We start from the raw sequence: 25,804 nt of genomic DNA, 5'->3' as shown, positions 1-25,804 counted from the left end.
GGTGAAGGTGGATATCAAGGTTTTCAGGGGATGCAGTTTCATCGGTTTGGTCATAATTTTCAGATTCTGAACAGGTTTAAAGGGATTGGACAAATTCAAGGGTGATCAAAGGGGATTGCGTGTGATCTAGATGATCCGGGAGTAATCTGATTCAATAAACAAGGAGTCCAGTAGTCCAGCCATTGCGAGACCAATCAAACAGTGTTTTTTCTGATTGGACATCATGATTGGCAACTTGTACAAGTTCGTGGAGTATGTTGTGACAAGAGGGAAGCTGCTGTCAAACATCAAACAAATAGTACGAGCCATGGGTGAACAGTGTGAGTAATAGTTGTAAAGATATTTGGTGGCCACCAAAAAGAAGACAACAGGTTGTTAGATGTTCATAGAAGGAAGCTTCGGGCATAGAATCTGAGACGGTTTCGCGACAAAATGGTGTACATCAAGGGAGGATGCTTTTTCTATGAAGGTTTTGGTTTGGGATAGTGGAGACACCTTAGGGAGGTGCAGCGGATCTCATCGGCTCGAGTATGAGGACAAGGGAAGCCATTATTTCTTGCTTTTGTGTTCCTCACAAGTATGACGATAAACTTCTCCTTTTCTCTTTCTTTTCTTTTCTTTTTTGATTTTTTCTTTTTCCTTTTTCCTTTAATGAAATTTTATCCAATTCTACTTATTTTGAGTTCTAACCTTTGAAATACCTTGGGATGAGTAGGTGAGTATTGCCGACATAGGCTATGATGACGTATATGATGCCACTGGTGAAGTCCCATGTAGGGGGTTGTCTGAAGAATCATTAAAAAAATTACCATGCCATATTATCTTGGATGAAGTGGCAGCAGCACAAAGCATCTGCTGCACAATATGTTTGCAGGTCCTAATTTGCTTGCAACTGATTTAGTTTATTGTCTGTCATATATGGATTTACAAAATGTATATCATTTTATTTTGTGTGTGGGTGATTTTCCGACCACACTGCCCGCTTAGTAATCAGCTGGAGAGCACTGGTAGAATAGATGGCACCTAACTGACCTGCAACAGAAATATAAGAATCCCGCGGTGGTTTCGACCACCCGGGGCCACTCCGACGATCAAGTCAGTATATCTCTCAAAGATAAATCAAGTACTAAACTCACAAGCTTGAGTATCAAAAGCATACCTTAGACCCATAGGGGTGCCTCTCTTTTATAGCCAATACAATCCTAGTCCCAATAGGAGCCTGGCCCTAATGGACTTAGGATTACTGCTACTCCCAATGGGATTAGGATAAACTCTCTAACAGTCTTATCTTTATCCAAACTGAAGTCTTCTCCCAATCTAGGACTCTTGTCCATATCCAAGTTGAGTTCACTCTTCATTCTAGGACTCTTGTCCCTTATCCACTTATCTCGGATTCCGATATCTTCAGAGATAACCTCGGCCTTGCCAAGATCACCTCGGCGTCACGACCAGGACACGTGGCACCTCGGCTGACACGTCGGCGTCACCTTGCCACGTGTTGGTACTCAGAAAATATATCCCCACAACTGCCCCCTAGGTTCTATTACCTCGGCATTCTGAGGTGATGGAACCTACACTGTTCATTCATCTGTACCCCTCTGTCCGAGATCAAACTTGTCGACCTCAAAGTTCCCTGGACTTTGCTTTCCACTAGTGTCAAGAATCAAGTTTCATGCTTTCCAAGCTGCTTGAAATCGCACCTCCTAGCCGAGGTTCTGGTTCCATTAATTCGTTAACTCCAAGAGCTTTGCAACTGCTTCACTCACACTCTCTGGTGAGTTCCCGATTTCCAGTCATCTATTTGACTCCGGCGATTTTCATATCGGCGTTCATTTCACTTTGTAGGTTCATAAACTTACTTTTTTATTAAGCTCAATCTTTCATAACTCTTCTGATTTACTTTGAATCTATTTATTTGCTCTCTGTTGTCTTCTATTTTCATCTGTCTTCAAGTCTTAAATTGTTTGAATGCCTGGCACTTGTTCTTGTCATATCCGCTTTCTATTGCTAGTATCATGTCCGGTTCATTACTTTCTTGTTTCTTCACATACTTACTTAGTGCCTGTTCACTTGGCTTTATTCTTTGAACTTTGTCATTTTCTTGACTCTGATTTTTCTCTTCTTGTTTTTCTTGTTGTATTTCCAGATTCTTGCCTTCGTTTCTGTGTTTTGCATAGTCTTAGAACCACGTCCCTTCTTGAAATTGTTGCCGAGATAGTGGCAGAGAAGCTCTTCCAGCTGATTGCCAATGCTGAACCACCGTCAACTGCTTGAAGTAGATTAGTCCGACGTTCTTGCCTTAGTCCCTAGTTCTAAGGGTCTTCATCTTTGTACTTTTGTTTTCTTTGCATATGTCACCTTTTTTGCTTCTGAAAAATGTCTGTTGTTGGCCGATGTTAACATCCCTTGCTCCTTGATTATCATTCTTTTTTCCACTGTATTTGATAGCCATGTCGGGTATTTGACTTCTCGAATGGCCCTATTCTCCAGAAGTCTGTCTACTTCTTTTTCAACTGCTTCGACGTGCATCTACGTTGGCCCTCTTGCTCGTTGGATTATAGGTTTGGCCGACCTGTCGACGTTCAATTTGCGGCATGTGACCTCAGGGTCAATGCCAAGCATTTCATAAGGTGTCCAAGCAAATACCTCAATGTTTGATCTCCAAAAAGCTTCCAATTCCCTTTCTTCTTTTTCGGCTAAGCCTAAGCCAAGAAGAAAGAAGCGCTCTTCGTCGCCCTCCTGGACGAGGATTTTCTTCAGTGTCTCTTCACTCTTTTCTGTTGGCTCCTTGCCGACATCATCTAGGACCTCTATGTCCTTGTTTTCAATCTCTGCCTTCTCTGGTTCTCGAATGCTACAGGTGGATTTCATTGCTGCCATGGAGCAATTCTTTGCCTGCAGTTGGTCTCTTCTGACTTCTTCAATCCCCTGTTCTGTGGGGAACCGCAGTAGTTGATGCAGTGTTGAGGGAACTGCCCCTATTGCATGCAACCATGGCATTCTCGAGATGATGTTGTAAGGTGAAGGCGTGTCAATCACGATGAATTCTGCTTTGATTTTCTTCTAACTGCTCTTGCATGATTCTATACTTAAAATATTTTGTATGTCTTTCATACTTTGCCTCCTTTGTGCAATCTTCTCGGGATTACATATCTCGGGTATAATAGCTACAAAACTTTTACTTCGACAAGATACTAACCTGCAAACTTTTCATAATTCTAACAAGTGTGAAACATATACTACTCAATGTTAACTTTGCAAACTTTTTCTCAAGTTTCAACAAGTGTTTAAACGGTGATCTTGGTCTAACCTACTTGTAAATTGCTACAAATTTCAACAAGGATTAACATATACTGTAACAGGGATCAACAAGGATTTAACATAACAAGTGTTAAACAATAATCTATTTGTAAATTGCTACGAATTTCAGTAAGTGTTTAAATATACTTAGCTCTTTCCTCAACCTGTAAATTGCTGCAAATTTCAACAGATGATCATATGTCGGCTTAACGTTATCTTGTAAATTGCTACAAATTTCAACAAGTGTTAAGCATCTTCTTTGGTTGGGCCAACCTGTAGATTGCAATAAGTGTGCAAATTATGACCTCAGCTTTATTTCGACTTGTAAATTGCTATAAATTTCAACAAGTAAAGATAAGGAATCAGCTTAATTCCAACTTGTAAATTGATACAAATTTCAACAAGTGAATTAAGGAATAATCTCGGCTTAACTTCGACTTGTAAATTGCTACAAATTTCAACAAGTGAATTAAGGAATAATCTCGGCTTAACTTCAACTTGTAAATTGCTACAATTTCAACAAGTGAAGATAAGGAATCAGCTTAACTCCAACTTGTAAATTGCTACAAATTTCAACAAGTGAAGATAAGGAATAATCTCAACTTAACTTCAACTTGTAAATTGCTACAAATTTCAACAAGTGAAGATAAGAAACCATCTCAGCTTAACTTCAACTTGTAAATTGCTACAAATTTCAACAAGTGAAGATAAGGAACCATCTCAGCTTAACTTCAACTTGTAAATTGCTACAAATTTCAACAAGTGAAGATAAGGAACCATCTCGGCTTAACTTCAATTAAGCATTATCTTAGTTTAACTTCGGTTAAACATCATCTTCGGCTTAACTTCGATTAAGCATCATCTTCGGCTTTAACTTCGGTTAAACATCGTCTCGGTTTAACTTCGGTTAAACATTATCTGGGCTTAACTTCGGTTAAGTATCATCTCGGCTTAACTTCGGTTAAGCATCATCTCAGCTTAACTTTGGTTAAGCATCGTCTCGGTTTAACCTCGGTTAAACATTATCTGGGCTTAACTTCGGTTAAGCATTATTAACTTTGGTTAAGTATCATCTCAACTTAACTTCGGTTAAGCATCGTCTCGATTTAACTTTGGTTAAACATTATCTCGGCTTAACTTCGGTTAAACATCGTCTCGGTTTAACTTCGATTAAACATCATCTGGGCTTAACTTCGGTTAAACATTATTTCGACTTAACTTCGGTTAAGTATCATCTCGGCTTAACTTCGGTTAAGCATCATATTGGTTTAACCAACTTGTAAATTGCTACAAATTTCAACAAGTGGTAAACGCATTCTTCTTCTCTCTGCCCCCCCAGTGTGAACTTAAAATCCACTTGGGTTCTCATCATACATGTAGCTTCGACCTTGTCGCCGAGGTTTAATTCAAGCTGAGGTTGTCGGCCTTGGTTTCTCTATTGATCTTACTTGGCTCCAACCTGAGTTTGATTTTCGGCCTCGCATCAGCGAGCCGTTTCTCTTTTCTTGTTCCGACGCCTTTGTTCCCGGCATGTCCTCCATGGCCCTAGCATACTTCTCAATTCTGGCCAACTTTAGTCTAATCTTTGTGTGTTTCCTTTTTATCTTCTGGGATCTGAGATCTGCTCATTGTGCTCTTCTCTTCTCGGACTCAGGTGTCGAGATCTTATCTTCTGGAATCTTGGATCTGCTCACTCAGGTTGAGCTCTTCTTTTCTCGGACCTACTCATCTAGGCCGAGATCATGTCTTCTAGGATCTGGGATCCAGGATTTGCTCACTCAGGTTGAGCTCTTCTATACTTGAATGTTATCTCCTTGGGAGCGCTCATGCCCCCTGTCTTTGCATCCCTTCTGGAAGGGTCTTCGTTCCTCCGCAGGTATCTATCTTTCCATACCTGGAGGTCATCTTCGTTGTAGTATCCGCTTCGATCTGTTGTCTTTGATGCGTCACCTTCCTGGCCGGCGTCTTTTACTCCGTGACTCTGGTCACGATTTCTGTGTTGCGATCATCCCCTTCAATGTCGAAATCGATAGGTCTCCCACTCCCAGCAGGAGCATTGTCTCTAATATGATCCTTTTATCCGTCATTGGCCATCTATTCTTCTTTCTTTCCCACAGACAGCGCCAAATTGTGTGGGTGATTTTCCGGCCACACTGCCCGCTTAGTAATCAGCTGGAGAGCACTGGTAGAATAGATGGCACCTGACTGAGCTGCAACAGAAATATAAGAATCCCGCGGTGGTTTCGACCACCCAGGGGCACTCCGACGATCAAGTCAGTATATCTCTCAAAGATAAATCAAGTACTAAACTCACAAGTTTAAGTATCAAAAGCATACCTTAGACCCATGGGGGTGCCTCTCTTTTATAGCCAATACAATCCTAATCCCAATAGGAGCCTGGCCCTAATGGATTTAGGATTACTGCTACTCCCAGTGGGATTAGGATAAACTCTCTAAGAGTCTTATTTTTACCCAAACTGAAGTCTTCTCCCAATCTAGGACTCTTGTCCATATCCAAGTTGAGTTCACTCTTCATTCTAGGACTCTTGTCCCTTATCCACTTATCTCGGATTCCGATATCTTCGGAGATAACCTCGGCCTTGCCAAGATCACCTCGGCATTACGACCAGGACACGTGGCACCTCGGCTGACACGTCGGCGTCACCTTGCCACGTGTTGGTACTCAGAACATATATCCCCACATTTTGAAATTAACAATTTTGTGTAATTGCCTTTTGGCAGGATATTGAAGGTGGGGAGATTGCAAGGAGCTTGCCCCGATGCCAGCACACATTCCAATTGAGTTGTGTGGACAAGTGGCTCATCCGACATGGCTTATGCCCTGTATGCAGACAAGACGTGTAAATTGCGTGTAAGCTATAGTTGTACAGAAAGGGAAGAAAAAAAAAAGGACCGTTGAGATTAAGACCATTTGCCCTTGTATATATAATTTATATGTATTTTGTTGAAGCATTTAGTGTTTCCAAAGCAAATTATCATGGTGGAGATCTATGCCTTGAAAGGCAATCATCAATAAGAACAAATTTATCAACCAACAGGGCATGACAGCTTCTGAGCACCCTCTGTGTGAGGCAATTGGGGAACTTTGTTGTATCATAATGTATTATAAAATAATCTTTTGAAATATATGTTTTCTTGCACAGTACCAATATGTAGCTTATGATTTGAATAATGGGAATGGATGCTGATATTTAGTTTTGGCTTGTTTTAAGTTGTTTTTCCATTATATTTGGAGTCCTGGGTTGGAACTTGTGCATTTCAAGGTATGTTAAATGAACAAAATAAAAATAAAAAATGAAGTTTTAACAGGTTGAGTAGTTCAAAAGAGTGTGAACAGGAATTAATTGATTTTTGGATTGTGAAATATAATGCTTGTTTTATTCTACCTATTTAGTATACTCTCTTTGTTTTCTTCTTATGAGTGAGCTAATTCAAGCAATAACAAAATATTGCTACTTTCTAAAAATATTTTGACTTTGGGATTTGATTATCAAAAGTTAAAAATCAAAAAGAAGCAAAGAATGTAAAATAATTACTTGGAAAAATTAAAAAAAGAGAACTATAGGATTTGGCTTCTATAACAAAATAAATCTTTAGTTTTTAATTTTATTAATTTAAATCATAATATTTTGATTTGTTTTTAATCTAAACTATTTATCTATTTTCATTATGTAAAACTGTCAGAAATATGATACTTTAGATGTTTGGGGATAGGTTTTTTTAGCCCAAAAATTAATAAGTCACTACAAGTTATCACATAACTCTTTATATTTTTCTGCAAGTCAAATTAAAATACTCAATTCCCAAACCTAGCCGAAATGTTCAGAGAAGCGAAATCAAAGTGAAAGGAAGTGAAAAATGTATGACCATGTCCAAATAATACCAAATCTTATAATAAAATAAATAAATAAATAAAGAAAAGAATAAAGTCCAAATAATAAAATTTAAGGAAAAAAAAGAGCAATTTAGTATGCACACTGGAAAATGATTTATTAAACTGGACACTGATGATAATAATATTATTACAGGGCTTAGTGCCGAAGATAAGTCAAAACATTGAATTCCTATACAAGCTATGCTACATAAATCAAGAATCACAACAGCACTCAGAATTCAATGTTTCTTATTGATTTCATCTATGACAGCAGACAAACCGTGTATCTGACAACAGCAGGAAGCCAACAATTTGCCGCTATGTCTGGTTGCACCTCTTTATCTGTGAATACAAAGATAATCATGCTGAGATATTAAAAAAAAAATTAAAAATTAAAAAAGAAAAAAAAGAAAAGAAAAAGCAGCTCAAATGTGCTTCAATTCGTCAGATTGCAGAAAACTATCAACTGCAAAAGTAAAACAATATTTCTAATGAGTCTAATTTTCTACTTTCACTGATTTATCACTGAGCAATTTTCAGGAGTTTCTATTTACACATCATCATTCATCTAAGTACACACCATTCCCTAAATCTACATCACACCAGGGTGATGAGTGGTGACAGGAGAATGTGGGAGGAGAATAGTTTTTTTTTTTTCTTCTAAACAAGTGAAACTAACTTTTTTGTGGTTACAAGAATGTAGTAAATTTTGAAAACTGTTTTCAAGTTTTTATAAACAAAAATTGACAACAAACGAGTTTTTGTTTACAATTTCCAATTTTTTTTGTTTTTTTTGTGAATATAAATTATAAATATACATGTTACCAAACAGGTGCTTAATAATTTTATTTTTCTTGAATCAAGTGGAGGGATTCCATGCTGTAGAATCTATCCATTCATATTAAGGATTTTGCTTTTATTATTATTTTTTTAGAAAGCGACTCTAATTAAATTTTTCCTCGTCATTTTCTTGCAATTGCCTTCAAATTTTGACAATGATTTTCGGTTTCAATTACACACTGAAGGGAAAAATAAATAAATACTGTAATTTGTAGAAAGTGAGAAATACCATACATGAGAATGAAGGGTAAATGAACCGCATATTGAGTTGAATAAGAGCTTTTGGTTTTCAAATTTCATACCGTGACAGCTTCGGGTCTTTTACTGGTTTTTATTCCTTTTATAGCTGTAACAAATTCATTCAGTGCATAAAAAAGTTAAAATACATTTATGTCATAAAGAATTAAATTTATCTTTTGTAGGACTTATCATAGAAGTTGTATGAGTCCATGCCTTCGGCATAATCTTTAGCTCCAAGGACAGCAGAAGCAGCAACCAAAGCATTTGCTCCAGCCTCAATCACCTGCCAAAGTGCCAACGTCATAAGTATTCAAAATGGCTATATAGATCACATCATCAATTTGTCACTTGTACAGATAAATGATGAAAGAGATTTTGGAATTTTTTTTTTACACATTTTCGTAAGAGGATTTGTTCTATTCCAATAAGCCATAATGAGATTTATTTTATTTTATTTTATCGTAGTGTGGTTTAAATTCTTGAGTCTCAGAGCACATCTTTTCTCAATACACACAACTATAAATTCAAATATTTTGCTTTTGCTCAATACACATATTTATCTGAAAAATACCATCCTCAATCTTAGAAATCCTAACCCTAACCTTAAGTACCTCCGGTCAATCAGCACTGCCACCACCGACCTCGTCCCCCGACCACCCTAACCACTCCCCCACCCTTGCTTGCCACTCTCACCCCCTCAACCACCTTTCCCCAAAAACCCTAGCCCCTTCCCACTGTCCACGACCACCCTAGACCCACTTTCCCCCAACTACTCTAGCCTCTCCCCTACTGCCCACAACCACCCCAGCCCCTTCTCCATTATGCTTGCACAGAGCACGCTTGCCCGCACGCGCGTGAGAGGGAGAGAGAGAGAGAGAGAGAGAGAGAGGCTAGATCGTGTGTGCGAGAGAGTGATCTACGAGGAGGGTTTTGTGGGGGTGGCAGTGCTGGTGGTTGGTGGTGTAGTACGAAATTGTATTTTAGGGTTTTGTCTAAAAGGGTAATTTGAGTAAGGGGTAAAATCATAATTAAAAAATGCACTAAGTGCGTCAACTGAGCATTTTTGGTGTGTGGAAATAGAAGCTGCCACATACTATTGGAGCATCAAGGGTTCAAGAACAGCACTGAGGTGGACAGGAAGTTAATACTTACTCGACTTGCTCACAGATATTCTTAGGCAACACAAAAACTCCACCCAGAAGATAACACTACTTAAGGCCACATCTCCGCATTAGAAAAGGGACAATATGATTTTGAATGACGGACCTTATATGCATTTTTTGGACCAACTCCACCATCTACTTTGATCCATGGATTCACCCCCTGCAAAACAAAAAGAAAAAAAAAAATGTTATTGTTTCCTTTCCTGGTAAAGTACTGCACTTGGAAATGAGAATGCAATACCTTCTCTGCACACATTCTTCCTAAATCTGAGATTTTCCTAACTTGGCTCTCAATAAAGCTCTGCCCACCAAATCTGGGGTTCACCGACATAATCAAGACCAGATCAACCACTGTTAACAAGCAAAGAAGATCATTTCGACAATTCCATTCCATGTGACCATATTAACCTAAATGATAACATGAAGACTTTTCTAATACTAATATCTTCTCCATGGAGCTTTTAATAGGAAAATGTATGGCAGTTTGGAAAATATCAAATTTAGTATGCACAAAAGGTAAGTAATCTTGCTAAATTAATTTACTAATATGCTGTCTCTCAGTCTATATAACAATTAAGTTCTTGTCTTGACAACCAAAGTTGCCATGATCACCTTTTCATTTTGTTTTGGTCATGTGTATCTGAAAAGAAAAAAAACTATCAAGTGAAAAGGATACTCAGCAGAGAAAATCCTTCTCAGACAGTAGTCCTTCAAAAACTTCACTACAAGGACTACCTTCGTAAAGAAACAGATATTATCATCAAGGACATATTCTATTGTAGTTAGTGGTGTGGCAGGATTTAGGACAACTCCAGCTTTGGCTCCCAAACTTTTAATCTGAGTTACAGAAAAATAGAGTTGTCAAAAGAGATAACTAGTGCAATGAAATAGAAAAAACAAACTTCAATTAGGATTAAATGTAAAACAAATATATCAACACACGAACAGAAAAGGAGGCTCTCTTAGACGTTCGAAGTACAGATAACTCATCATTTTTTTTTTCTTTTTCCTGTTTTTTATTTTTTTTAACTTTTAGGATTACATTAAGTTAGACCTAAATCTGATGAATGTTAATGAGATAAATCTATACTAAAACAGGATATGCATTCTCAAGTTCAGAGAAGCCATACTTGATTCACTGTACGATGCAAATGGATGGTGGAAGATTGCTCACAATGGACGCTAACTATGTCTGCTCCTGCCTTCACAAAATCAGGCACTCTCTGGTCGGGTTCAACAATCATCTGCAATGCATTTGTTCACATTAGCAATGCCATTCCCAATCAAAGAAGACTTGACAACAAATTACCTAGGACATAAAAATTGAAGAATTACCAAATGTACATCCAATGTTACGGGGCGCAACGCATCAACCACAAGAAGTCCAATTGTTATATTTGGAACAAAACGACCATCCATTACATCAACATGAATCCAGTCACAACCTGCCAGCTCCACTGCTTTTACCTACATATATATGAGAGTCAAATTCCAGCACCCATGGAGAATCAACCTACATCTCAAATTATTAATGCATGAGGAAACATAAATAAAGAAATTAAAAAATGATCCCAAAAACATGATTGAACAAAATCAATGACAAGAAAATTCAGAGAGAAAGGTATCACAAGTAGAATTACTATCGTTAGGCATTGAACTTGCTAAGAAGTTTAACAAATTCCAAATGCCAATAGAAAAAGTAAAATACACACGCACGCACACAAGCTTATGCAGTAGAATACAACATAATCAACATGTTGTGTTAAAAATAAGGATCACAATCCTGGCCTTAAGCCTTGAGTTAGCACTTACAATATAACAGCACATATCAAATATACAAAATAGAAATCTGCTCTCCCAGCTTCGCAAAACTAGCAGAGAGAATAGATGGAGAAACAATTATGTCGCTTTTTGAGAATTTATCCACCCGAGAGCTTGCCTTCACTATAGTTCTATTCTTTCCCCTGGATTCATACAAAGAAAATAAAGCAAAACATATAAGCAATGTAGTGCAAGATCAGGCACAAATCATGAGCAGTAACTAAAACCTACATATAAGAACACTTAGTATTCAAGGAATTTAATTGTTCATAGTGATTAGATGGAATCATCGGCCTAAAGAATTGGAGAGATGTAACAAGAATTTCTTCTCCCTTAGTAGAAAGAATTAGAAACCCATCAATGCATATGAGGTTAGATACAGAGCTAAACATTAAAATGCTATTTATACCTATTACTCTCTCCACCTTTAGATTTTTCAATTATAAGTGGAACTATAAAGCTTAAAACTTTGAAATTGTTGGTGAATAGAGTTTCTTTTTCTTTTTCTTTTTTTAATAATAAAAATAGATATTAAGAGATTTTATTCACATGTTTTTTAAATATATAGAATGTGAAAAAAAAAAATATCTTACTATTTTGATACAACAAAATATAAGAGTATTTGTAACAAAAAAAATGAAGGTGATATTATTTTTACGTATATATACAAATCAAAAAAACAAAAAAAAAATTGGTGACGTCCCTACCATGTAGTGTCTCGATTTTTTGACAATCATGGTGTCAATGTGTCAGTAATCTGTATCCTGTTGTATTGTATCTATGTCTCATATTTGTATTCGTGGTTCTTAGAAGAAAGACCTTAACAAATGAAAGCAACAAGAAGTTTCGAAATGTTAACTAGTCCTATGGTAGGAACCCTCCTTTAAAGTAATATTCGAACATGCAGCATTTAACTTGCAATTCTCTCTCCCTTCCTTGTCTCCCACTCCCATTCCAAAGGATAAAAAAAGGGAGGGAATATAAGAAGCAAATAAAAAATGAAATATCATTCAAATAATACCACTCAGTAAAGCTGTTGGGATTCTTAAAAGCATCCAAGTTCCTTCTGGGAAGAGAATGAAAGTATATGTTAACTCGAAAAAGAAAAGTTAATAAGAAGCAATCAATTATGTGGAGAGTGTACACAGAAACTACATGGAGAATAAGAGTTTTCAACCAAAAGCAAGTACATTTGTGTCACAACGAGTATGGACTTTCCATTGCATGGACACCAAAGATTGTGCAACATATGTTTGAAGATTATATTTATATATCATGGGAAACATTGGAATAAGGGTAAAGCCAAATTTTGGTACCATTTGCACCCAGATAGAGGCACTACTACCAACTATACTGAAGAGGTAGCATAAAAGTCAATAAATTTGTCTGAGAATTGTGGAGATTACATTGATAAATAAGTGTAATTTTATGGGTTTTAGGAATTCATTACAATGGAACTATTGAACAGCCAACTGAAGTTGGGCAAATGTTCATTGAAAATTTTAAAAATATTGTTCTGCATCTCTTTCAACCACAAAAATAGTGGAAATATAAGGTAAATACAGGGGAGCAATATTAAAAAAAATTCCCCCTTTATTTCATCACGCAACTAAGAATTGGCTCTTTAATCATTTTATGTTTTTTTCAAAACCTTATTTACAAAACTAGGGATTTTTCGCACTTTATTCCCAAACCATTTGCACAAAGCTGGGAGGTGGGGGAGCAGGTGGGAATGCGAGTCGGGGAGTGAGGGCCCTATAGAAGAGTTAAAAGTTCGGAGCGAGGACCCTATAGGAGTTTCCTGCTATTAAGTCCCAAATTATATGAAAGCACGGATACTAAATTTCCTCATTTTGAAATTAGATTTGGAGAAGAAGTCTGCTAATAATCGAAGTGCAGAGAAAGTGTGGTTGCTGGCCACACTTTTTCATTAGAAACGTGGTTAGTAATCATGTTTTCACCAGAGTCCGAATATAAATAGGAACCTAAAACACATGGTTACTAAAACATGCTTTCAAGAAAACATGTTTAGCAACTACCTTTTCATGTAGGAAGTAAGCTCAATATACCTCTAAATTTTTAAATATGTTTAAAAAACACATAAAATGGTTAAAGAGCCCTAAGAATTTGTTGATGACTTCAAGTAAAATTCAATTAGAGTGGTTAATAATGCACAGAAGTATGACGGTATTGGGTTATGCAGCTCTTTTACATGGATCAAGCCCTGTTGCAATGTTTGTCTAGATCTCGAAGAAAATCATGGCCTAACCAGCTATTACATTGAAGTACAATTTACTATGGTATATTAACAAACATTTAATGGGCAGAACTCAAAAATACCACTCATCAATTTGAAACAAACATGTTAAACGAGTAAGAGGTTAACACACTCCACGAACTTGACTCTTTCAAGCACAAAGTTTTCCACTTGAAATTTCCTAAATTCAGTACATCAATTCTACTTTTTGGGTTAAATCCTAATTATGGTTTTGGCTTAGGGCATTTTATCGACATTTAAATATATATGCAAAAGTGCCCCCACGTGATTTTGACTCATCTTGCACTTTACCTCCCTACCGTTATTAATTTTGTCCAAATTGACAGAAATTATGTCACATGAGCCTATTTTAAGAGTTGGCATGAAAACCAAACAGTCAAAAGACAAATTTTCCATTTCATTTTCTTCTTCCCCATTTGAAAACCCTAACCCTAACTCATCCACTCTCTCTCACCACCATCCCCGCCACCTCTCCCACCTCTCTGCTACCATCCCGCACCTCTCTACCATGCTACCACCTCCCCTCTAGCACTACCCAGGCTTCACAAATAACTTTCATTTATTTACAACATTCATTGCAAAAATTGTCTCAAAATCACTAATTATAGAAACATACCTAAGCAAGTTCAAACAAAATGGAGGTGAGCCTGAACCAAAGAATTATTTTCTTCTTCTTCTCCTTCTTTTTTTTTTTTTTTTTCCAGGAAAAAAATCAACAAAACAAAACAAAGTGTAGATCGCTGCACCTGAGTCATCTTCATCTTCTTTTTTCTTTTTTCAACTAATCTCTTCAAGCTATTTGAATTTCAAAGTAAACAATATACATATATACAACCCACACACACGCATATATACATACAGATCGCATATATACGTAATTTCTTTGGGTTTGAATTTCAATATTAAAATGGAAATTTCAAATCCAAATCAAATGTGTATCATGTGATGTAGTGGGATTACTGGATCTTAAAACCATGATTCGGGCTGGTTTGTTACAGTGGGTTGAAATTCAAACCCAAAATCAAATGTGTATATCATATGATGCAGTCAGGCCCGGCCTTGAGGGCAGGCCCAAGAGGCTTGCGCCTTGGGCCCCAGATTTGGGCTGAAAATAGGGTCCCAAAATATGATTTTTTGTTTTAGATGTAAAAAAAAAAAAAATCCAAATGTTATAAGCCCAATTGAATATAGGCCCAAAAAAAAAAATCATAATACAGGTCCAATGAACTGTTCATAATAGAGGCCCATAACAAAATCCTTTACATTAATCATTATGAACATGGGCCCAAGATATACCCATCTGAGAAGAATGAATTCGCATGGGTCTTTACATATTTGATTTTGACGAAACACATCTTTGAGAAGAATGAAACACAGCACAGCACCTGATAAGAATGAAATGAAACACATCTCTGCTCTGTCTCCTCCATATTTGACGAAACCGTGAGCCTTCTTGCATTGGATTGCTCTCTCTCTTCTTGCATTGGATTGGACTGATGAAGATGAAACCGTGAGTCTTCAGTCTTCTCCTCTCCTCTATATTTGACAGACGCTGAGCACTAACAATTTTGGGCATCAAAACCGTGAGTCTCTCTCTCTCTCTCTCTATATATATATATATATCACATTTAAATAGAGGAAGTTTTTGCCCTAATTTGTTGCCCTAATTTTTCTCCTAATTTTCCTCTTAATTTCTTGCCCTATATAATTTGTTCTTTAAATTAGAAAATTACCTAATTTATATGCTTTAGTAAAAATCTATAATTTTTGTTGTGCTCTAATTCTGAAAATATATTATTTACAGAGATCAATGATTATGAATTTGTGTGAATTTGTGATTATATAGAGTAGTCATCATGCCTCCTAGGAAGTATATTTCTGGATGTGAAAAAAGTAAAAAGAAGCAAAAATTAGAAAATTTTATTCAATCTCAATCAGGAGCGCTTGATAAATTTTTTGGTAACAAGAAACAAATAGAAAGTTCATATTTGATTGATGAATATTTGGTAATTGAAGAACTTAATCAATATAATGAGAATGATAATGAAGATTTGGGTGTTAAAGAGCCTATTGAATGTTTGAATGAGAATGACAATGAAGATTTGGTGAATGAGAAAGCTACTGAAAGTGAAGATTTTAATATTGAATATGGACCTTTAAATGTTAATGACCCCAGTAATTGGGACAAGATTGATCAGAATTTCAGAGATTTATTAGTTGAAAGAGGTCCTATAAGAAGTAATGTTGTCAATTTTCCTAGAGATGACAAGGATAGACATTTCTCCTCTACACATTACATTCGAAATTTACCAAATGAAGAGAAGCAAGATAGGAAATGGCTAGTATATTCAGATTCTTCAAACAAAGTATTTTGCTTTTGTTGTAAGTTATTTAAGGAAGATGGGAACAAGACTCAGTTGGCTACTAATGGATTTAAAGATTGGAAGAATCTAGGTCACAGGCTTAGAAGTCATGAAGCTAGCAATAAGCACATGACTTGTACGAGAAAATGGATTGAATCGGAAAAAAGATTGCAAAAGAATGAAACAATTGATAAAGGTGTTCAAGAACAAATCAATAGGGAGAGAGAACATTGGAAAAAGGTGTTACTGAGGATAATTGTTGTTGTGAGAACTCTTGCTAAAAATAATTTAGCGTTTCATGGAGACAATGAGAAGATTTATCAAGAAAGAAATGGAAACTTTTTGAGTTTAATTGAAATGATTGCTCAATTTGATTCGGTAATGCAAGACCACCTTCATCGCATTGAAAGGAATGAAATTCATTACCATTATCTTGGTCACAAAATCCAAAATGAATTGATACAGATGTTAACGGGTGAGATCAAAAGTACAATTGTGAAAAGAATCAAAGAAGCGAAATATTTTTCAGTTATTCTTGATTATACTCCAGATGTTAGTCATGAAGAACAAATGTCTCTTGTAATAAGATGTGTGGATGTTTCAACTAATCAAGTAAAGGTGGAAGAGTTCTTTTTAGAATTTTTAAAGGTGGATGACAAATCGGAATTGGGTCTTTTTAATGTACTTAAAGAGGTATTATGCACACTCCAACTTGATATTAGTGATATAAGAGGGCAAGGATATGATAATGGCTCTAACATGAAAGGGAAACACAAAGGTGTACAGAAAAGGCTACTTGAAATAAATCCTAGAGCATTCTACACACCATGTGGTTATCATAGTTTTAACCTTGCACTTTGTGATATGGCTAACTCTTGTCCCAAAGCTATCTCTTTTTTTGGAGTGCTACAACGTATATATTTATTCTTTTCATCTTCTACAAAGCGGTGGAAAGTTTTCAAAGATCATGTGGAAGGTCTCACATTGAAGCCATTGTCACAAACAAGGTGGGAAAGTCACGTTGAAAGTGTTAAAGCAATAAGATATCAAGCTCCACAAATAAGAGATGCTTTAAATCATTTGGCAAATCTTGGTGAACCCCACAATACAAAGAGTGAAGCTGAGTCTTTAGCAACATATGAAATTGAGAACTTTGAATTTTTGCTTGGCATGATTATTTGGCACAATTTATTGTTTGCAGTTAACTCAGTTAGCAAAATATTTCAAAGGGAAGACATGCATATTGATGTTGCTATAATTCAATTAAAAGGACTCATTACCTTTCTTGAAAAGTATAGAGAAACTGGATTTTTGGATGCCATGATTGAGGCAAAAGAAGTTGCTACTCTAATGGAAATTGATCCAGTATTTCGTGAAAAGCGTGTCATTCGCAGAAAGAAGCAATTTGATGAGAATGTTAGTGAAGAGGTGACACAGACTGCTGAAGAATCTTTTAGAGTTAATTACTTTATGTATATAATTGATCAAGCTCTTTCTTCACTTAAGAGTAGGTTTGAACAATTTCAAGTATATGAGGAAAATTTTGGATTTTTGTTTGATTTGAAAAAGTTGAGTTCTACCAACAAGGAATGTTTGAAGACTTATTGTGTTAATCTTGAAGATTTTCTGAAACATGATGAACTTTCTGATATTGATGGGAGAGATCTATTTTCAGAGTTGAATGTCTTGAAAGAAGTTTTACTGGAAGGAATCAAAAGGCTAATTGAAGTATTAAATTATTTGAAAACAATGGATGGTTGTTTCCCAAATGCATGGATTGTGTATAGAATTTTGTTAACTATACCTGTTACAGTGGCCTCTGGAGAAAGAAGTTTTTCAAAGTTGAAGTTAATCAAATCTTATGTTTGGTCAACTATGTCACAAGAAAGATTGAATGGGTTAGCTTTGTTATCTATTGAAAAGGATATGGTGGATAAATTTGATTATGCAAGCTTCATTAGTGATTTTGCAGCTAAAAATGTGAGAAGAGTAATGTTTATGTGATGGTTCAATTGTAAACTGGATATTGCTAAACTATAAAGCAACAAAACCAGATTTTTAGTTTTTTGAGTATTTGTAATGATTGATTATTATCTTAATATATGAAAGTAAATTTTTGTTTATAATTTTAATGATTACATGTGCAAATAATTTTTTATCCATTTATCCATCAACCTTTTTTTTTTCCAATGTAAGAAAGGCCCCATTTCCGAAGGTCGCCTTGGGCCCCCTAAATCTCAGGGCCGGCCCTGGATGCAGTGGGATTGCTGGATCTTAATAAAACCAAGATTTTGGCTGGGAGTTACAATGGGGACTAGGGAGTAAGACAGGGCTAATAGTAGTGAGGGTGTTCAAGTCTTTTTGCAATTCCCAATAAAATAGTTATTTTAGTTCAATTTATGTAGGGGTATAGTGTTCCAATGGGAAACCACAAGGGGTAGAGTGGATTTTGCTCAAAGATAACTTACAATTCATTAATCCCCAAAAATGCAATGTACCATCATTGATAATTACCTAATACTATTACATACTGCAATTAATCAGCTAAATAATCCAAGCAATTCAACGCAAGGTCAGAAGAACCCATTTGGTTTCTCTACTGGGTTTTGAAAATCAAGACATAATCAATATGGTGTTTCAATCTTCAAAACTCCATAGGACTAGTATCCATATGAATACACATATATATGTATATATATAAAAACTAGGAATCAAAATCCAAAGTAGCATCAAGATATCATCAAATGTTAAAAACCCAATATAGTACCTTGTAAAGGTGAGAGAATTGGGATGAGAACGAGATTGCCTAAGACCTCCACCAAACCCACTAATCTGGGACTGGACAAGAGTTGACGAACTCCACGAAGCTGTTGCCATTCTCTCTCTCTCTCTCTTTCTAAAAATCTTTCTTTCTCTCACAAGAATGGGTGGGTCAGGCGTTAACGGCTAGGTAGTGAGAGAAAGTTTGGTGCTTTTGTTTTCCGTCTCTCTAGTCTCTACCTGTAACCAAAATTTCGGCCCCTGAATAAATAATAATAATAATAATAATAATGAAATTATTTAGTGAGAAATTATTGTTTTGAAAATTATTTTTTCTATTTGTATCCTATTGCCGCTAGATCGTCAAACTGCCCATTGAAAAATTGCCGCAAGGTTGTTGACGCGGCAATAGTTGGTGGTGGTAATTTGGACGTATAGATAGATTAGATTGATAAATAGACAAATTAGTTGAATAGATATATCATACATGAATAAATATGGTGATGACACGTGAACAAATACGTAAACAAATACATAATATTTGAATAAATAAGTGATGTTGATAATAACATAGCGACAAATAAGTAAGAATAATATGGTCAAATTATTTCAAAAGTTTTAAAATTTGACTCATGACCTGAGTTTCGTTCGATAAATTACAAATATGTCTCTAGAGATTTGTCAAAAATATAGATTCTGGAAATTACAAATGCCTCATTGTGAGAATTTGTCCTTCAATTCAACTAGCCTAACATAAAAAAATAAGGTCATGTTTGATTCACAAAATTAATAGTGAACTATTAATAATCATATTAAGTAGTGTGGTATTCACTATCCAATTGAATTAATATCCATTGGATTAATAATCACACCCCTACCCCATTACTAATAATCCTACAAATTTGTTGGATTAATTATCCATTGGATTAATAATCCTAAACCAAAATGTTAAAACAAACATAGGATAATTAGGCCCACAGATTAATAATCTCAATCTCATGCTCTAATCCACCCAATCAAACATGTTCTAAAATTACTCAACAGAAAATATTTGTGATCCCTAAAAAAGTCCCTTAATTTAAGCCACAATAATATGATATGATAAGTGTAAACTTTTAATTTGTTACACACTTAACTCTATTGAACCTAACTCTATTGCTACATCATTATGGATAAATTATTGTGAATTTTTAGCATTTCTCATTACCCAAATATCCTCTAGTAGCAAAATGAAAATTATTATTCTACTTTCATTTCAATCCACAATTCACCAAATCATTCTCTTCATGCCATTATGATAGTCTTCAGCAATCTTCGGCGACGCATCAAATATTTATAAACAATAATTTTAATAGTGTTAATTGAGAGTGGGAGAGAATGGTGTTACTAATTAAGAAAAAATTAGGAATAATGAAGGCAGAGTAGGACAAATAAAAAATAAAATAAAATTTTTAACTTCATAAAAGTCAATATAAGTATTTAAAATAAAAAATTGTTGCTTATATCATAGATTCTGTTAGTTAAAGGTTGATTAACGAGCCACCGGGGGTGGTGACCTGTAGAGACCCTAATTTTTGGTAATTACACATGAAACCCTAAGCCTTAGTTTAATAGCATTTTAGCACCTAGTTTCATAAAAGTCTGCAAAATGGCCCAATAAAGAATAATTTTCCTGTATATTATCAAAATTAAACCGAGAACACCACCTTATAATTGGAAATACCCTAAAACTTGGTTTTTATTTATTTGTCTCTTAGTTTATAAATTAATTCATACATTTTATTTTTATTTTTGTTTTGTTGTTCTTTTATTTATTATTTATTTGAATAGAATATTATTTATTTGATTATGTACATAGGTGTCACAAATAATATTTTGGTGGAAAATTGATTGAAAAACAAAATAAAAAAATATCTAGATATTTATGCTTCCGTAGTCATTAAGCTAAGACCAAGCTTATTTCCTATAAATTAGGATCCTTGTCTCAATTCCACACACACATACACACATACCAGCAGCCAAGGAGAAGGTGAGAGAAGGAGAGTGTGATTAGAGGGAAGGAGGGAAGAAGAAGAAGAAAAGAAAAGGAAGAAAATGGTGCCTTCTAGGGTCAAGGTAAGAACACACCCTTCCATGTCTTCTCCAATTCTTTCACCCATCTCATCCTATTGTCTAGATACCCTCTTGTGTTGCATATTAATGGTATATAGGGTTTTTGATGTGTATGAAAGTGTGGGTTTGATTTAGTGACTTTGCCTTACAAATTTGTCAAATTAGGCACTACTGCAATTTCTCTAATTTAAAAGAAATATTAAATTTATTTATTTCTTAATTCTGAATTTAGTGTAAGATATTTGGTGTGTTTAGAGCTTGTGATAATTTTATTAGCCCCTAATTGTGTGTTTTTAGGGCTTGGATACCTTGTTTAAATATCTGGTCCTGAGTCTCTGAAAAACAGTCCACTTCTTGCAATTTTATAAAATTCCAGAAAAATCATCTCAGGTTGGTTCTTCTATACAAATTTAGGATTTTGAGTCCTCTTTTCAATGGAATTTATTTGGGTAAAAATCATTGGGTAGATTGAGAGGAAAGCTAGTTTTCCCAACGGATGACAAATCTAGACAGGTTTTCGAATATAGCTTGTAGATGAATTTCTGGAGGTGCTATGCACATTCTGTGAATTGGCATTGAAACTAGACAGGTTAATTATTATTTTTGTTCAATTTCAGCCCCTAATTTGACCTAGAAGTATTTTTTCCAAAGCATTCTTGTTAGCCCTGCAGAACCGAACTGTGCTGGAAATGGTGTTTTATTGTGTTATTTGTCTCTAAGGGTGTGTTTGGTAACGTTTACATTTTCAGTTTATATTTACAAAAATTTTATAAACTGGTTTTTGTTTATTTTTTGTTTATTTTTAGAAAAACATAAACTACAAACGCGTTTGGTTATTGACAAAATGTTTAAAAAAATTTAAAAATATAAAAAAAAGTGAGAAATGGCAAGTGGTGGCAAGTGGCGGCGAAAGACGGTGGTGGAAAGTGGTGACGGTGGGTGGTGGGTAACTGGTGGTGGCGGGTGGATGGTGGTGGTGGGCGGGTGGGTGACGGTGGCGGATGGTGGGTGGTAGCGAGTGGGTGGTGGGTGGTGGTGGCAGGTGGGTGGCGGATGGCGGGTAGTGGTGGCGGGTAGGTGGCGGGTGGTGGTGGTGGTGGGTGGGTGGGTGGGTGATAGTAGCAGGTAGTGGGTGGTAACGAGTGGGTGGTGGGTGGCGGTGGCAAGTGGGTGGCGGATGATGGGTGGTGGCGGGTGGGTGGCGGGTGGTGATGGTGGTTAGATGGGTGACGGTGGCAGGTGGTGGGTGGTGGTGGTGGTGGTGGTGGTGAGTGATGGTGACAAGTGGGTGGCGGATGGTGGGTGGTGGTAGGTGGTGGCGGATAGATGGCGGGTGGTAGTGGGTGGGTAGGTGACGGTGGCGGGTGGTAGGTGGTAGCGAGTGGGTGGTGGTGGTGGGTGGTAGGTGGTGGTGGTAGGTGGGTGGCGGGTGGGTGGTGGGTGATAGTGGTGGTGGTGGTGGTGGTGGTGGTGGTGGTGGCTGGTGGCTAGTGGTGGTAGGTGGGTGGCGGGTGGCTGGTGGGTGATAGTGGTGGTGGTGGTGGTGGTGGTGGTGGGTGGTGGGTGGTGGTGGTGGGTGAGTGGTAGGTGGCTGGTGGTAATGGGTGGTTGGTGGAAGCAGGTGGTGGATGGTGGTGGCAGATAGGTGGTGAGTGGTGGTGGCAAGTAGGTGGCGGGCGGTGGATGGTAGTGGCGGGTGGATGGCAAGTGGGCGGTGGTAACGAGGGGTGGGTGTCGGTAACGAGTGGGTGGCGGGTGGGTGGTGGTGACGGGTGGCTGGTGGTGGTGGCAGGTGGGTAGTGAGTGGTGGGGGTGGGTGGTGGGTGGTGGTGGCGGAAGACGATGGTGGAAAATGATGGCGGGTAGTGGCTAGTGTTGGGTGGTAAAAAAAAAAAAAAAAACTGAAAACTCAAAATGGAAACACATTTTTTGGCCAAATTTATAAACTGAAACCACTGATTTATAAATCAAAAATTTTACCAAACAAGTTTTTATTTGAATTTTTAAAATTTTTGTAAATATAAACAGAAAACTGAAAACGTAAGTGTTACCAAACGGCACCTAAGTATTTCAAAGCATGCCTAATGTTATTTGCTTGCCTTACCATACTAATGTATGCTTATCATGGGCTATATTTCTTCTCTTATGTTTGTCTCATGCTCTTTTATATTACCGAATTACCGAATGTGACTAACTTGCTTGGCAAAAGATCCAATAAACGGCAAAATGATAAGGGGTTGACAATGGGTGACGTTCACATTAGTGCTGGAATAATTTATGCATATGAATGGCATGAATTATGATGGGATTAAAACCAAATGAGTTAAGTCTTGTGCAAGCGGCCTAAGCGAGCCCCTAGGTTGACACGGATGTATTCGGACTCTATGCGGTGGTTTCGGGGTGTAAGCGAGCCCTTTGGTATGGTATGTGCAGGGTGCAAGCGAGCCCTAGGCACGATTTGGGTGTAAGCGAGCCCACTTGTTTGGTTGTCCCTTTTGAGGTCCATCAATGTCACTGACCGGTAAATAACCAGGAGGTGGGCATAGGTGGTAAGGTCTGCAAAGCAGCAAAAGGGGGAGTTTTGAATAGTCCGGTGTTCAATACTTGTGGTTGGGTAGAAGGATCTCTTTAGGGGATTCTAGATGTCTAGTCTAACTACTAATTCATAGACCCTTGTTGTAATAGTGTATGTTATGTTACCTATTTTGTTCTGTGTATGGTTGATTGGCTGATGGAAGATATGGGGGTGTGTGTGTTTTTACTGGGCATTCCAAACTCATGGCGTGTCATGCCAGGTGATGAAGCAGTTTACAATGGTGAAGGTTATTTCGAAGGCAAACAAGATGAAGTGTTGGAGCTGTGGTTCATTTGAAGACTTAGACTAGTTGTTTTTTTTTTCCTTTTGACTTTTGGTTTGGCAATGTTTTGGTAATCTTGTAATGGAACATAAACGAATTATCTGTGATATTAACTCTGGTTATATATGTATATTAAGATGTTCTGGTTATCTATCTCACTTGTGTTGTATTGTTGTGCGTATTTAACGGCCCGAAAGTTGGGGCGTTACATGACCTAATGGAAAAGATATCCCTTTCCACAGACGTGACCCATGTTCGAATCCTGGAAGGGCGAAAAATGGTTGCTTTACAACTGGCTTTCTTTGGAGACCTTGCTTTGTATTCCGATCAAAATCTAGGCTCGTTTGTGGCGTGTGGTTGAACTCCATTGGTGCTTTGGTGGTAGATCCCTTCCTATGGGTTGAGTCAAATTAGGCTGACAACAAGTTGTCTCGGAACCTGGGCCCATGGATGCTATGATGACACCTCAAAGCATCCTTTTTTCATGTTCAAAAAAAAATTAAAGAAATAAAATAAAGGTTGATTAACGAAAAATGTGATTTGTTATATGATTGAAAATCTCAAGAGTTTGGATGTAATTTCCCGAATGTAATGGAATAATCTATATTTTTAATAAACAAAAGGTATATTTTTAATTTGCCAAATTTTTATTTTATTTTTTATTATGCGGAAAAGGAACATTTTCATTTACTTAAATTTATATTAAACTTAAATTTAAATAATTTTTTTTAAAAAAAAAAAAAAATCCTCCACTCGTGGTCTCAATTTATACCAAATAAAATTTTACTCAAATTTTTGCTTCAAATCAAAAAGACTCAAATGTTTAACAAAAATTTTCAAGACTATTGTGTGACTCAAATTTATAAATTTGAATAAAATTTTGAGGAAAAGCTACAGATTGAAACATCAAATGTTATATCTCTATTTATTAATGAATATAGTAAAAAAAATAGAATAAAGTAATAAAAAAATGTTTAAGACTCTTAAAAAGGTTTTTTGAATTTGATCCACAATAAAATGACATGATGAGTGTCAACTTTTGATTTGTCACATATCTAATTATATAATGCCTAACTTTGTTGTCACATCATTGCGGGTAAGTTTGTGAAAAAATTATTAGTTGGTCTTGGGACGCCACGTTGTCATACCCCATACCAATCATAATTTACCATACCCCCTAGATTCTCCAATCACCCAACATAAATTCGTGGGCTCTACTCCCTCCACCAATCACAACACCATTAAGGTACCACGTGACAGTATCCCAAAACTAACCAATAACTTCTCGAGTTTGTGAGTCTAAATTATAGATATATAATATTTCTTTAAAATAATTACATTACTGTGTAATTGAATAGACATGCTTAAATTATAGACTCCGTTGAAAATTTTTATTTGAGTAATGTATGGTGCTGTGTGATAACATTTATAATTTATCTTTTTTAGTTTATAAAAAACATTAAATATATTTATATTAATTTTGATTAAAACCGAAAATAAAAATATATTTGGTATACAAGATTTTTAAAAATATATTTTGAAAATAGATGATTACAGGAGGAGGTTGTTGACAATTAAAAATGATAGCCAGAGGTAGCTGTTGGCCTTAGGAGATGGTTGGTGGTAACTGAAGGTGGTTGATGGCTACAGAAACAGTGAGTGAAAGTGATTGTCGATAGTGAAAAAATGATGGTTGGTTGGTCGCCTAAAGTGATAGTTAAAGGTGATTTTCAACCAGAGTTGGAGGGCAAATGTGGTTATTGGTGGTAGGAGGTAATAGCTGGAAGTGATTGGCAGTGAAATTTATCAATAATGTAGCTCGTCGAGATGAGTAATAGTTGGTTGTTGAAAAAAAAAACATAGGAGGAAGAGAAAAAAATTTAAAAATAAATAAGTGAAACTTTTTTTTTTTTTTTTTTGTGTGTGTTTGGTAAATTTTATAAACTATTTATAACTTTCTAAAACCAAACCAAAACAAGTTTTGTTTATAATTTTATAAAATTCTATAAAAATAAATAAAAAATTATTGATATAAACGTTACCAAATATTTACTTATAATTGTTTTTGTTAATTTATGTAATAATATGCTATTGTTAAAATTTGAATTTTTATTAGTGCTTAAAAAATAGATTTTTTTTAAAAAAAAATTATATACAATTTATTATTAGAAGCA

At 36.1% G+C, this 25,804-nt stretch overlaps 2 protein-coding genes and 3 long non-coding RNA genes across 7 annotated transcripts in view; 3 read left to right on the top strand and 2 right to left on the bottom strand.

Annotated features, from left to right (window-relative positions):
* LOC145813772 (uncharacterized) overlaps positions 1–25,804 on the bottom strand; it is a 232,694-nt gene that overhangs the window by 61,909 nt on the left and 144,981 nt on the right. The window lies entirely within an intron of this gene.
* On the top strand, positions 151–6,470 carry LOC114289566 (uncharacterized). Its single transcript, XR_014356741.1, has 2 exons — positions 151–577; positions 6,043–6,470. It is a non-coding gene; the product is annotated as an uncharacterized LOC114289566 (long non-coding RNA).
* LOC114289555 (ribulose-phosphate 3-epimerase, chloroplastic-like) lies at positions 7,286–18,888 on the bottom strand. Of its 3 annotated transcripts, XM_082909762.1 has the most exons (9): positions 18,668–18,888; positions 11,251–11,402; positions 10,774–10,905; positions 10,569–10,682; positions 10,174–10,275; positions 9,680–9,789; positions 9,542–9,598; positions 8,270–8,558; positions 7,286–7,537 (listed from the first exon to the last, which is right to left on the bottom strand). In XM_082909762.1, the coding sequence occupies exons 2-6, from the start codon at positions 11,263–11,265 to the stop codon at positions 9,772–9,774; spliced, it is 381 nt and encodes a 126-aa protein (XP_082765888.1). In that variant the 5' UTR covers positions 11,266–11,402; positions 18,668–18,888; the 3' UTR covers positions 7,286–7,537; positions 8,270–8,558; positions 9,542–9,598; positions 9,680–9,771. The 3 variants fall into 3 exon arrangements, with proteins under 3 accessions (XP_082765888.1, XP_082765890.1, XP_082765889.1); XM_082909764.1 differs by lacking the exon at positions 10,174–10,275; XM_082909763.1 differs by lacking the exon at positions 7,286–7,537 and having other exon boundaries at positions 8,489–8,558; positions 10,774–10,951.
* On the top strand, positions 13,441–17,962 carry LOC145813810 (uncharacterized). The gene is made up of 4 exons (XM_082909924.1): positions 13,441–13,493; positions 15,384–16,651; positions 16,856–17,014; positions 17,237–17,962. Exons 1-4 carry the CDS (start codon positions 13,441–13,443, stop codon positions 17,902–17,904), a joined length of 2,148 nt encoding a protein of 715 aa, XP_082766050.1. The 3' UTR covers positions 17,905–17,962.
* LOC145813672 (uncharacterized) lies at positions 20,665–23,737 on the top strand. Its single transcript, XR_014356891.1, has 2 exons — positions 20,665–20,775; positions 23,568–23,737. It is a non-coding gene; the product is annotated as an uncharacterized LOC145813672 (long non-coding RNA).

Source organism: Camellia sinensis, chromosome 15, assembly GCF_055761805.1.
Source record: "Camellia sinensis isolate YWXY chromosome 15, ASM5576180v1, whole genome shotgun sequence".
In the NCBI taxonomy this organism is placed as follows: Eukaryota; Viridiplantae; Streptophyta; class Magnoliopsida; order Ericales; family Theaceae; genus Camellia; species Camellia sinensis.
The sequence above is the reverse complement of the archived record's forward strand: the minus strand, read 5'-3'. Positions and strand labels throughout refer to the sequence as shown.

Coding starts and splice junctions, on each gene's coding strand:
- LOC114289555 (XM_082909762.1), bottom strand. Junction 10,683..10,773: donor TAACATTGGATGTACATTTG/GTAATTCTTCAA, acceptor AATGCATTGCAG/ATGATTGTTGAACCCGACCA. Junction 10,276..10,568: donor TGCATCGTACAGTGAATCAA/GTATGGCTTCTC, acceptor TCTGTAACTCAG/ATTAAAAGTTTGGGAGCCAA.
- LOC145813810 (XM_082909924.1), top strand. CDS start 13,441: ATGACGGTATTGGGTTATGCAGCTCTTTTACATGGATCAAGCCCTGTT. Junction 16,652..16,855: donor AGGGCAAGGATATGATAATG/GCTCTAACATGA, acceptor AGCGGTGGAAAG/TTTTCAAAGATCATGTGGAA. Junction 17,015..17,236: donor TGAACCCCACAATACAAAGA/GTGAAGCTGAGT, acceptor TTGAGGCAAAAG/AAGTTGCTACTCTAATGGAA.